At 34.9% G+C, this 13,119-nt stretch overlaps 1 protein-coding gene across 2 annotated transcripts in view; it reads right to left on the bottom strand.

Moving 5' to 3' along the window:
- Positions 1 to 2,410: 2,410 nt before the first annotated feature.
- LOC131992231 (calcium/calmodulin-dependent protein kinase kinase 2) overlaps positions 2,411 to 13,119 on the bottom strand; it is a 29,022-nt gene continuing 18,313 nt past the window's right edge. Inside the window, exons 12-18 of one of the 2 annotated variants that reach the window (XM_059357725.1) lie at positions 12,958 to 13,011; positions 12,773 to 12,846; positions 12,356 to 12,443; positions 11,423 to 11,554; positions 9,730 to 9,833; positions 8,830 to 8,883; positions 2,411 to 6,616 (exon numbers count right to left, since the gene is read on the bottom strand). In XM_059357725.1, the coding sequence (XP_059213708.1) occupies positions 6,544 to 6,616; positions 8,830 to 8,883; positions 9,730 to 9,833; positions 11,423 to 11,554; positions 12,356 to 12,443; positions 12,773 to 12,846; positions 12,958 to 13,011 (579 nt within the window). In that variant the 3' untranslated portion in view covers positions 2,411 to 6,543. The remainder of the gene's footprint in view (positions 6,617 to 8,829; positions 8,884 to 9,729; positions 9,834 to 11,422; positions 11,555 to 12,355; positions 12,444 to 12,772; positions 12,847 to 12,957; positions 13,012 to 13,119) is intronic. The other variant, XM_059357726.1, reaches the window with a different exon arrangement.

Genomic DNA, 13,119 nt, shown 5'->3' with positions numbered 1-13,119 from the left:
GAATGATGTGTGATATGTGCCTCTTTTGTGTGTGTGTATGAGGACTCTATTTGTACCCAGAGGTAGATTTTGTTTGAAGTATGAAGTAAATAACATGGATAAAAAGATTAAAAAAATATGATAATGATAGTGAATTTCATTGCCTTAAGTCATGGTCTGGGCACAGTGCCAAATATTCAATTAGACTGCCACCAGAGCGCCACCTAGGGGCCGATCAATAAAACCTTCAAGGGTTATCCTCAGGAGGGCATTGACAATAAGTATACCAAGTTTGGTGTTAATCAATCGGCCAAAATTTTGCACAGAGCCTCAGGGGCTCATGGGGAAGTAGGATCTTGAGTTTCATGTCATTCAGACACACCAATGTGGAGATATGCAACACGTGTTTAAAATAGCACCACCTGCAGGAAGTTGTTATTTAATAACTTGAGTATTCTTTAGGTTATCAAAATTATTTTAAAATTATAACTTTTTGTTATGAGGGTCCATATATGCTGTGTGCAAAGTTTGGTGCAAAACGATGAAATTACCTAGGAGGAGTTCAAAAAAGTATGTTTACGACATTTTGCAAATTTGCCACAAAAAAAAATCTAGGCGAAAATGGGCGTTGCCTATATCACGAGATTCAGCACAACTCAGTGAACGCGTGGATATAAGGTTTTTGAATGTGCGATAAAGTATGTGGGAGTTATTAGCCAAAAAGCACTTTCCTTTAATATAGCGCCACCTAGTGGTGGAAATTCAGGATGACAATAGATTATAAAATTTTCTGCCAGGTGTGACTTATATTTAAAGTTTCATGAGTTTTGGGGTATGTTCAGGCAGTGAAAAGTGCGATCATTTGGGAAGAAGAAGAAAAAATAAATAATTTGAAATACAATAGGGACCTCGCAGGTCGTTGCCTGCTCGGGCCCTAAAAATAAACTAAAACATAAAAAAAAAAAAATACACAATAATAATGATACATACACTACCGCTCAAAACTTTGGGGTCACTTAAAAATGTTCTAATTTTTAAAGGAAAAGCATAATTTAAAAAAATAAAATAACAGACATACAGTCTAGACATTGTTAATGTGGTAAATTACTAATAAAGCTGGAAATGGCTGATTTTCTCATGAAAGAGCTATTATATGTTGTCAGCAACCATCACTCCTGTGTTCCAGTGGCACATTGTGTTAATCCACGTTTATAGTGTTGAAAGGCTCATTGATCATTAAAACACATTATGTTAGCACAGCTGGAAACTGTTATGTGCTGATTTGAGAAGCAATAAAATTATCCTTTCTCAGGCTAGTTGAGTATCTAGAGGTAAAGTTGGAGATTTGTACAGGTATTATTTCTACCCTTGTCGATGTCTTTACTATATTTTCGATTCATTTTGTAACTCAGTTCATGAATAAAACAGTTTGTTTTCATGGAAAACAACAGACATTTTCTGAGTGACCCCAAACCTTTGAGCACTAGTGTTTATTATAGATATATTAAAAAATAAGGGACTGATAATAAATAAATACTTTGATATTAAGAAATGTCAGCTGTTATGTATGTATGTATGTGTGAAACCTCCTGAAGTGTGGAGACTGAAGGTCATCATTTTATGTTGACATGTATTCCACACCAAAAACCAGAAACCATGATTAGGAAGTGTAATGCAATATGGTCACTGAGTATCCATACATTAGGAAAATGTCTTTTCAATATTGGTAAGAATTATGGAATGTGTTCTTTCCTCTATTAATGACACAAAATTATTTACTTTTCATACTAAAACATTTTCTAAAGGGCGTTGGGATGCAAATATACGTTTGGAAACTTCAAACCACAAACCTGTAACATTTATGAGGACACAGTTTCAACAGTAGTTCTCTATTATTAGGAAGTGAAGAAACAGGGAAACCCATATCTGTTCAGTCTGAGTCAGCAGGAAAAAGTCCCACTTCTCTTTGTCATCTTGCACAATTTGGATATTTTTCTTTTTACTCAAGTTGCTTGACATCAACATCTAGTGGCCATTCGAGGAACTAAAACTTCAGTCAGTAAGGTATTAACTTCTGCTTTTAAATGCAGGTTTAAACTTGTTTAAACGCAAATTTACCAAACCTGAAAAAACATTGAGTGCATAAATCCTGTCTGTCTAAGTAATAAATCATAAGCATGATATAAAAGCAGAAACCTAGTAATAAATGCCCCAATTAATCTGCCCAGTTTTAACGTATTAAATTCGAAGCAGACGGTAGAATATGGCAGATGTAAAAAATCTGCTGTCGTCACACACAAGAAAAGAACAAAATGTGATATTCAGGCTCTCAGGAGTCTCCCACAGCATCTGAAATGTTACGGTGCACAGCACACACTAGTGGTGCATGTCTGGAAGTGTTAACAACAACATTCACACCAAAAACATTGCAGAAAGGCAATAATATTTTATTCAAAGATGAACAAGATACAGTATGTATAGAATAATTAATTTAAAGGTCCCGTTTTGGTGTCAAGGACCTGCCATGCTATGACAATACAGTGGTATGTGTTCAGTATGTTGGCATGCATTTAGGGGAAAAGAGCCCCCAAAGCTCTTAATGAAATAAATTTACACTACAGAATGCAAAACCATGTGAACGATAAAGGTTAATCACTAAGTCTGGCCCATCTGACGAGGAAGGGCACGGACTGTATTGAAACAAACTACAAGTTTAAATATTGTATGTATAAAATATTTATCTTACAGCTTTTCTGTGGCTTGCACTGTCCTACAGTTCATTCCTGTCGGTCATGGAGGGCAAATATTCACACCAAAAGGGAAGAACCTGTCCTGTTTCTTTACGGTCAAAACTATAGCAACTTAACAGTATCTGAGTCTCACTTTCTATGATTACGTCTGTAGTGCATTATGAGGACATTTATTGTGATTATAATGCTTTAATGCATCTTACCGCTTCATGACTACACTTATGAACACACATATTGCTTTATGCTGCACTGTATAACAGCCATAAAACATTAGAACTGACTTTTATAGTTTCAAGTGTGTTCTAGATGATCTTGTCTCGATGTTTTAAGTAAAGTGAAGGACATATTAGTGCATCTCTAATAATGTATAATAATGCTCTATCATAATATTATATTGTTGCTGGTAGGTAAAGTGTAATGCATTTTTTATGCATTTAAAATATTCTGTGCTGCAATATTTGTGAATATTATGTAAGATGGTAAAATATTAAAAAATAATTATGCAAAGAATTACAAGTTAAAGATTTTAACTCACTGTTTTCATCCCATAGTGAAGATATTATAATAAGACACTATTTTTTTTACTATAATTATCTACATCTTAATGTTCCATTCCTAAAGATGACTCAATTTCAACAGTAATAAAAGTTATGATAAAGCACAAATTAATAAAAATGCACCAATACATACTTTACTTAACAAATTAGGTCTGACACAATATCAGATTTTCACTACATGATTATTGTCGGGGGAAAAAAAGGTATTACAATGTTACTATTGCCTTACCTTTGGACTATTAGAAAATTACTGTGTTCACTGTGCATTTTGTTTATTTTTGGGGGTTAATTTTAATTACACAGAAAATATTCATGTAGGGAGGTGGAGGGAGAGCCTGTAATCATAACTGTACAAAAAGAACAGAAATTATTAAGGAGAAACTTTGATTATTCACATAATATTATTATGTTTATTCTTAACATTCATGTGTTCTTAATTTTTTAAATATCACAGTTATGTCAAAAGCCCTATAACACATACGATGATAAATTATGATACCGTATGGACCAAAATGTAATTGAAGTCCTTAATACAGTTGATTGATGAAGAGTCTATAGTCAGTCAACCTCTAGTCAAGACGAGTTCAGAGCATCCATAAGACACTTAAACGTATAAATCATGATGTCATCTGTATTGTTTTATGACTTTAGTGTATCAGAATGGGATATGTGTTTATCAGTGTAGTCATGAAGCTTCATAATGCACTTTAGATGTTGCCTTCATAGAAAGTGTCACCAAAATATCTCATGAATGTGTGGAAAGTATACGTTAAGTATGTTTAAATGAGGTAAAATTTCACAGTATAACACAAATTGAGGCATTTCTGAAATGAATTATCAGTCTAAATCATTGGCTATCATCATTGAGTATTATCATTGAGAAGTACAGTACAATAACTGTATGGAAATCTAAAGCCAGAGCACAACTTAATCAGATCTTTCTGGAAAACACATCGGGTAAGCAAAAATAAATCAGAATGAGTACAACCACATACAGCCCTCCTCATGCAGCCACTACTGTACATGACAGTCTGCCACCAATGCACCATACAGAGAAAGACACATCATATGCATAGTACTAGTCTTAGAAAACAGTTCAGAGTGACATGCGAGTATTACATTAAAAAGAAAGAAAGAAAAGAAAAGTCCCTTTTTGATACCTTGAACACACATAAGTGCTAAGGTAATTAGTGCGTGGAAGCATTAAATGTAATTAATATTGTGCCAATGATCCATGTTGGAGATACATCAAATGCCTGTATCTGTACTTAGACAAACATATTTGATAAAAACAAATGAAAGTCAACAAAAGGGAAAAAATTGTGGATAAATGCTAATTTACTGCTTTGGGATCATCTAAAGTGGAACACATCAAAACATAAAAAAGTAATTCATAATTAACTAGAAATATCTGCAGAGTGGCCTACTCCTCCCACCAATGATGACAACAGGTTTTTTTTTTTTTTTTTAGGTTTAACAACCTTTACAGTTATGACATGCATAGATTTGTACAAAGGTCTGCAGCTGCACTATGCTTCCATCTCAAAACTTACTTCGGTAGCCAGCTCTAAAAGTTCAATAAAGAACAAATATTTTAAAGGTTGGTTTTCTTTAAGGTACTGTACTATACAAAGAAATGAGACAGAATTGAAGTTTTTGGTGTCCTAAAAAAATGTGCTGTTTTACACCAATAATTCTTACAATACAAACAAATAAAACAAGAAAACATTCACAATTTAAACTTGAGGTTCAATAGTCAGAAGTTTCTGTTTTCAGTCTACATACAACACAGTTGAAACTTGTGAATCTCTCCCTCAGTATCACAACACACAACCTTGTTTGTCCAAATAACTGGAGCCAACTAGGACGGCGTATTGAGCAATTGTAGGTAAAAAAAAAAAAAAGTCCATATGCTTATGATAATATGTTGACACAAATATTTCCTTATTTCTTAATCTGACTGCTATGTCATCCAAAACACATTTCACAAATTTATGACTTTATAATCTATGAGATTATCAAGTTTTTTCCTTGTGAATTCACCACTTGAATCCTATTTTTTTATTTTATTTATCACTGTCATTTTTTAAACCTTTCACTACTTTTTTATTTTTTTTTTACCTACAATGGTCCTAATACGCCATTGTATTAAAGAGAATTGATTTGCATTTTTAACAATAGAAAACTATTTGAACCATTGCAGACAGAATAATTATGCACCAACACATTTTGTTTTTCTCATATGCATTTGGTAGATCAGTATTTTTTTTTACTCAAGTTGTTGTAGATCTATTAATTTAAAAATCTAAAGCAAACACCTAAAAACCATATAAATGCTCACTTCAAAAAAAGATTCACTAAAAGTGGAAAACCCCAATTTTTTCTATTCTATTGTGTATGCAGTAGTGATGAATTGGATTGTTTGCAAAGCACTATATCCACCGTTTTTAAAGCTTTCTATTGATTGTAGTAAATGTGTCTTCATAAAGAGCCAGTTATAAGACTAGAAAAAAAAACTGTGTCAACCAAGTGTGTATATGAGCGTGCAAATGCTTATAAATAGCTTATACAGTGTTTGCATTGGGAACGTAAACACATGCATTCGATTAAGTAAACATTTTTTCACTCCCCTTTTTCATTTTGGGAAAACTGTACAGATTCCTCACTTTAAAATATGTTACAAAACTGGGCACTGCTACCCTGAAGCAGAGTGAGCCAGACAATCATTGTCAAGAAAACCTGCTCTACGAAGGAGAACGTCGAGGTGATGGCGAAGATGACCATCCCTCCCCATGAACCATCACCCTCGCCTGTTCCCATGCCCTGTATACCTGAAAGTATCGTTAAGTAGGAGAAACACAAGTTGCTAGACTACAATAACACACAAAACTGTACAGTTGAAGCCTGAGACGAAGCATGCTAGGACTATAAACGCATGCGGGAATAGAGGAGGAAATTGGGTTGGGCGATAAGAGCTGAAGACAGGTTTAAGGTTCTGGAGGATCCTCTCATGGAAGGCTCCAATGGGACAGTCTCAAGTCCCACAACAGCAAACTTAAAGTTTTAAGAGGATAGAATGGAATAAAAGCTTTTAAATTGTTCTTAGAACCTAATTTTCTATTTTTTTTCTGCGTCCGCCACACGTCCACCTTCCAGGAAATGTACACAGGCTGTCAGTATAAAACTGTGAGTAAAGGGGTGTTGTGCTGTGTGGTTGCAGGTGGGCAGATACCAGCATGCATAATGAACCCTCTGCATCAGGAAAGAGTCTCATCCTCTCCCACGTAGGGCAGGTCCATACTTCTCATGCCATCACCGCTCTCCTGTTTCCTAAGTAACACACCAGAGACAAATCATTAGCTAGAACACTGCCGTGGGCTTGCCATAAATCCTATATCACTGAACAGAGACAAGAATAAGATACTGTAAAGCTATGTTTAGGAACTGAAACCAGCCATTTAACTGTTAGATAATGTGAGGCAGCAAGCATTAAGGAAACGCTGTTGGGAGAGTTTACATAGTATACACTAGGGGAAAGAAGGGGAAAAAAATAATCAGGGAAACTTTATATTGAAGAAGTTAATAATTTATGTCAAGGAGAGACACAAAGAACTTAATTTACAGATTAGTTGGATTAGTGTGCTTCATGCAAATTAATGAGAAAAAACCTCAAGATAAATGGATGCTCTGGGCTCATGATGAATCAGGCATTGTTTACATTTATGGAAGTAGGTATAGCACTATTATATTGAGCTGCATTACACATTAAAGTATACTACGCAGGATTTCTCTTTAATAAAAAATTTTAAGAGTCATACAAAAATAATCCCACTTAAAAGTCAATTATGGCCCAGTAGAAGTGTGTGGCAGACCTTGCCCTCTGCATGTATTTACTTATTTTCATCTCATTTTGCTACATGTGGGACATTTATGAGCGTCACCCTTGGGCAGTAGATGTGTAGCCACCAGCCAGTAACAGCGCAAAGGGAAGTTTGGTATTCATAAATGTTGACGACTAAATTACATTGCTGTCTACAGAGCTGTAGCTCTGTCTGTCTAATTGACTGAGGGCAAGGCTGAGCCATACACACATTGAGCGAAGAAGCCCCAGAGGAGAGGATGAAGCATGTAATGTGCTCTGACTGCATTCAAACATAATCTGATTATGTTGCACATTCCTGCAGGGTTGTGTGGAGGTGTGGTTGTGTTTTATTTGTGCTTTAGAACATAACAGCCATGAAGAAAATGTTGTTTTATTCCTTTGATTCACTGTTTGGTTCTCGCTAATGCCGATCCCTCTCTTCATTCACTCTCTAGCTCGCTCGGCCACCACTGCTCTCCAAGGTTATTATAGTTAACGAAAACTAACGAAAAAACGAGAATTGAAAAAAGATTTTCGTTAACTGAAATAAAAATAAAAACTAGAGTTTTTAAAAAAACGATAACTAACTGAAACTGTATTGCGTGGTTACAAAACTAACTAAAACTAACTAAAATTATAGTGAAAATGTCCTTAGTTTTCGTTTTTTCATTCATAATTCAGTGTTTCTATTTGAACATGCAACACATGGTAAATATGTTTACTGAGACTTGTCTACACTCGAAACAAAATTCAAAACACCCAGAACTGTAAGAGTTAATAACCTTATTGGGGCTGAGATGGATAAACCAAAGGAAATAAAGGCAAAATTTATTATGACCTCTTTGAATCTGGCACCCAACATATAGCCCATTACAAAAAAAACTAAAAATAACACTAAAACTAATAAAAACTCAACAAAAACTAAGCATTTTCAAAAAATAAAAACTAAACTAAAACTAGAAAACTCACTCTAAAAACTAACTAAAATTAACTGAATTTGAAAACAAAAATTCACAACGAAATTAAAACTAAAACTAATGAAAAATCCAAAACTATTACAACCTTGCTGCTCTCTCCATGTCTCTCTTGGTCGTTGAGCTGGAGAAGAGCAGCTAACTGTGAATGATGTGTTTCTACCAATCCTGTATAGCATGCCTTTAACCTTTAATAATATAATGTCAATCAACACAAGCAGTCTCAAGTATTACTGAAAGGTTGTGTAAACACTTCTCAAACAGTGTCAACTAAAACTGTGTCGTGTGCGAGTTTTCATGATATTTTCTCCATCACTATAATGGTGTTCGTTATTGCATAGATCAGGTGCTCAGAACATAATAAGTTCTGGTCACTTGTCATGGATTTACTATAATTTGTTGTATAATCAGTGGAATTTTCTGCAACACGCATCACATGCTTCCCCAAAAGCACACTTAGACTTGAAATGTACAGTGAATAATACTGCAGTTACTAACGACTCTAAAGCACAGCACAACATTCCCCAAGATGGCTTGTCCAAACAACCCCAAAACTAGCACAGGGTAGTTTGCACACTCAATGCACAAGAATATTTGACCATAAAAGCCATATTGCTGCTTATATCATCATGCCAGGGGTGTTAAAGTACACTATCTACCACTTAAGCAGTACTACAGCAGGCAGGAGTTGTCCTAAAGGTATTTACCTTCTTTGGTTACAATGAATGTAGCAGTATTTCATTTTGCCTGCTCTGCCTTTCCTGCAGGGCAGGAGAGGGAGAAGAGAAATAATAACAGGATACAACAATAGCTTGCCATACTGTATAAAAGTATAAAGGACCAAGCATGTCTAAGTGAGAATGTGGCAGTGACGGCACAATGCTAAGAGTACTTTGATCCTAATATCCCTGCAACCTTTGCTAATGGAAGTTAAATCAGGATGGAATGATGAAAGTTATCATTTAAAGCTATGTTACTCTTAATTTATTTCACTGATAATCAGTTTGTGTGTGCTGGGAGTCTAAAGGGAGTAAAAGCTTCAAAGAAGTTATAAAACTGCACCAGTGTCAGGGCCTCATGGAAGTGGATTATTGTGGGCCATGTTACATGATGTAAGCTTGATGTTGAAAACATACCTAGGACATATACGGCATGTCCTTTTTTGGTTGAAGCTTGTCATATATAATTTTTGGGAAAGGTCCTTATATAACCAGTCATGTAAGACTTCTGCATGCATGTATCTATAAAATATCCACTCTTTGGGGCGCCCCGGTGGCACACCTGGTAGAGCGCGTACCATAGAGGCACCGTCCTCGTGAGCAGGCGACTCGGGTTCGAATCCGACTCGGAGCCCTTTCCCGCATGTCTTCCCCTCTGTCTCCCCCTTTCACTCTGTTTCTCACTATCAATAAAGCCTTGAAAATGGCCAAAAAAAAAAAAATATCCACTCTTTTCACATACTCAGGTAAAACTCTCTAGAATATTCTCTATGATGTATTTTTTCTGTTAACCGATTTATGCTTTGTGTGTTTATATCCTGAGTCCTGATTTACACCACACTGCATAGAGAGTTTATAATCTGTGCTGTGTCTGTAAACAATCCTTACGTGATCGTTTGCCCCGGAGCACACAAACTGCTGCGGTCCTCTTTGCGGCCCCAGTCAAATGGGTTCCCAAAGGAGCGTTTCCTCAGCATAGTTCTCACCAGGATCTGAAAAAGAATAGTGAACAATATTAAATAAACACATAAAGTAAATACATAAAGCTTTGCTTTCATTATAAATAATATTCTGCTGTAAAACAATGGTGGGGTTATGGTAACAACAACAACTATTTATTTCATAAATTTCATAATGAGCATCCAATACCAACAGGTCTGGTATATGTGATCCCTATTACGCAGCATTTCTGTCCCAATAAATTACTACTTCACATTTTCTATAAAATGTGTCAAAAATGAATACAAAATTACTTAAATGACAGCTTTTTTTAATCACACACACACAAATTAATGCACTTTAAAAATGTACCTTTAAAAAAAAAAAATGACTAAGCTTTTTTTGTACATGTTCAGTTTTTCCACACAGCCAGTGCAAAGTGATTAACTTCTACAAGAACTATGAGCCATAAAATGACAAAATTCTTAATATTTTTTCTATTTTAAAGTTCATGTTAAACAATCTTTGATTACAATGTATATATTTGGGAAAACTATAGTTTTCCTTTTCTTTTATTTAGTATTTATTTACCGTGCATCTGTCTTTTTCAACCCTGTTAGTTTGTTGTTTCTCGCCTTCCTCTTTTTTACATTTCATTTTTAAATGGTTTTTGATATTAATCTGTCACATTCTTAAAGTTCAACCCAGTTAGACTTAATTATAAAAAAGTTGGTTTGATCCAATAAAAATAAAAATAAAAAACACAAAAATAATTTGAATCAATGATCAATATAAACCAGACCACCCAGAAGGATTATTATTATTTTAGTGGCCAATATGTACAGTTAAACAAGTCCCTATATTCTTATTTATTGCAAAAAACCTGAAATCTATTTTTAAACTCAACTCAACTCAACTTTTAAACTCAACTCAACCTTTTTTCTCCAAAGGTTTTCACACAGAAATGTTGCTGCATAGTTAGGATAGGAATGTCCCTTTTGGCATTTCATTTATTAAACGCCTTAGTCTTTCATTCTGCAGAATAATAAACAGCATAAACCATTGAGGAATCATTGGACATCCATTTGCATGTAATGAACCTGCACAGCAGAGATCATTGTGCCGTGACAATGAATGGCAGCATGTCGGCAGACGTGGTGAAATTACTTTCCACATATTTACTTTCTTCATGCAGAGGCCTGGTGTGTGCATAATTATGTTGCGTCTGTCCTTTCCACTTAAACACTTTAACTCAAATTCATCCCAAAAAGGTCTTTTATAACATTTGGTAATAACTAATGGATGTGTTGACTAATGAAAATAAATTAAAATGACTTAATGAGTCATACATCTGCTGCAGAGGGAAATCAAGTAGGTGGTCCTGGTGTGATTCAAACACAGTTAAAAATACAATAAAGTAAATAAAAGATCTTGAAATATATCCTTCTTACTAACACAAAAGCACTGATAATTTGCTCCTGAAAAGCATTTATTATGTTATGTCTCAGTAGGTAACTGAAGTGAAAACAAAATATCCATTATATTCACTTCACGGCACCAGAGGCAAAATCAAATTAAACAAGGGCATGACGGTTTTATTCATTAATGTGAGTTCTGAGACAGAACCAAGTCATAAACTCACCACTGTAGCCAGGCTGGGGATGTGTTTGACAGAGTTCTCCACCTCTTCCTCCGTCACCTCAATCAGCATACAACAGTTGTCATCCTCCGGTGGAAGAGGCTCAGCACCGTGCCTCGTCACCCATGGGTGCACCTGGACGCAAGCATGGAAAGCAAAGGATATCTTTATATATTATTTTATGATTCCAAAGAAACAATGATCAAGTAAAGCGGGACACAGGTTATTTACGGACTCCCATAAATTTTGTATTCAGAGTTAAATAAAGAGATAAAGAACACACAGTTTTGATATAAATCTGTAATGCCAATCCAAGATTCTAAAACTGACAAACATTTAAAACTGACAAAAGTTTAATTTGAACAACAGGAGATATTTTTTTACCAACAACAAAAGGTTTATATTACATCACAGTGCATGTCACTGAGATCACCAGAGATTATAATCATGGACTACCTCATATAACTGAATTTGACTGTTAAATTTTCAGTTTGCACATGCAGAATCGCACTGCTTACATTTGCACTGTTTTATTATTATTATTGTTGCTTTTTTATTATCACATGCTTACTTATATTTTGTTATCTTGTAACTTGTTGAGTATATATATTGTATATTTTTTAGCTTCAACATTGGTTGACATTTTACAGACAGCAAAGCAAGAATGTCATTGTACAGGGAAACATGTTTTCTACTGTGCATATGATAATAAACACTTTGAATCTTGAATCATTGAATCTTGAATCACAATCGGGACATTTTATTGTGTAGATCAAATAATGACCTCCTGTAACATCCACTGGCCTTTCTTCCTTTAAAACCCATTTACACAGGCACAACAGCTCTTATTGAAGTTCTGTGTCAGGTGGTTTACTGCAACCTATGTAAAAGAAAATGCAAAATAATAGAAACAGGCAACTTTGAAAATGGGTTTACCTTAATCTGTGGAATTGATATTCTGGTCTCTGGATTCTTGTCCAGCATTTTCAGCAACAAATCTTTGAGATCATCTGAGATGTCAGCACTGTTGAGACAGAAAGAATCACAGCAACAGATTAAGTTGCGTTTAAATCACATTTTGCATAGCAAAGGATGAAGTAAAACATACATAGGTCTGAATATCGGTAATCAATACCTTTATGGTATCAACAGAAATAACCTAGAACCAAATTTTAGACAACTGAATGCTTCTATTCACATGACGGCTACTGAATGAAGTACAAAAAAATTAAAAATGAAGTGCTCTATTTGTGTCGGTATCACTTAAGGGATACTGGTATTTGTACTGGTAACATACTATTTTAAACAATATCCAGCCGTTTGACATGGGATGATTGGAGGAGCAGAACCTACTGTTCAGGTAACTCCACAGGTTGTGTCTTGATTTTTTGATGAAGACTAAGGATGCGCTCATCCATAAATGGACACTGTGAATGGAAGAAGACCAGTGCATTGTCATTCGGGAAAAAAACAAAAACAATTTAAAAAAATAAATCACAGTATAAACTGTATCTATTTTAGTCAAAACACAGACTCACCACTCCAAAGACAAAGCAGTAAAGTGTCACTCCCATGGCCCAAACATCCAAAGCCTACACAATAAAAAAACATGATTTTTTTTTTTAATGTAAAGTAATAGATCCTTCAGTGTATGGTAGCTGAAATCCACACAAAAATAATTCAGTCAACAGGAAAATACG

The sequence above is a fragment of the Centropristis striata genome, chromosome 19 (assembly GCF_030273125.1).
Source record: "Centropristis striata isolate RG_2023a ecotype Rhode Island chromosome 19, C.striata_1.0, whole genome shotgun sequence".
In the NCBI taxonomy this organism is placed as follows: Eukaryota; Metazoa; Chordata; class Actinopteri; order Perciformes; family Serranidae; genus Centropristis; species Centropristis striata.
Note: the sequence above shows the minus strand (reverse complement) of the source record. Positions and strands in the feature narration are given on the sequence as shown.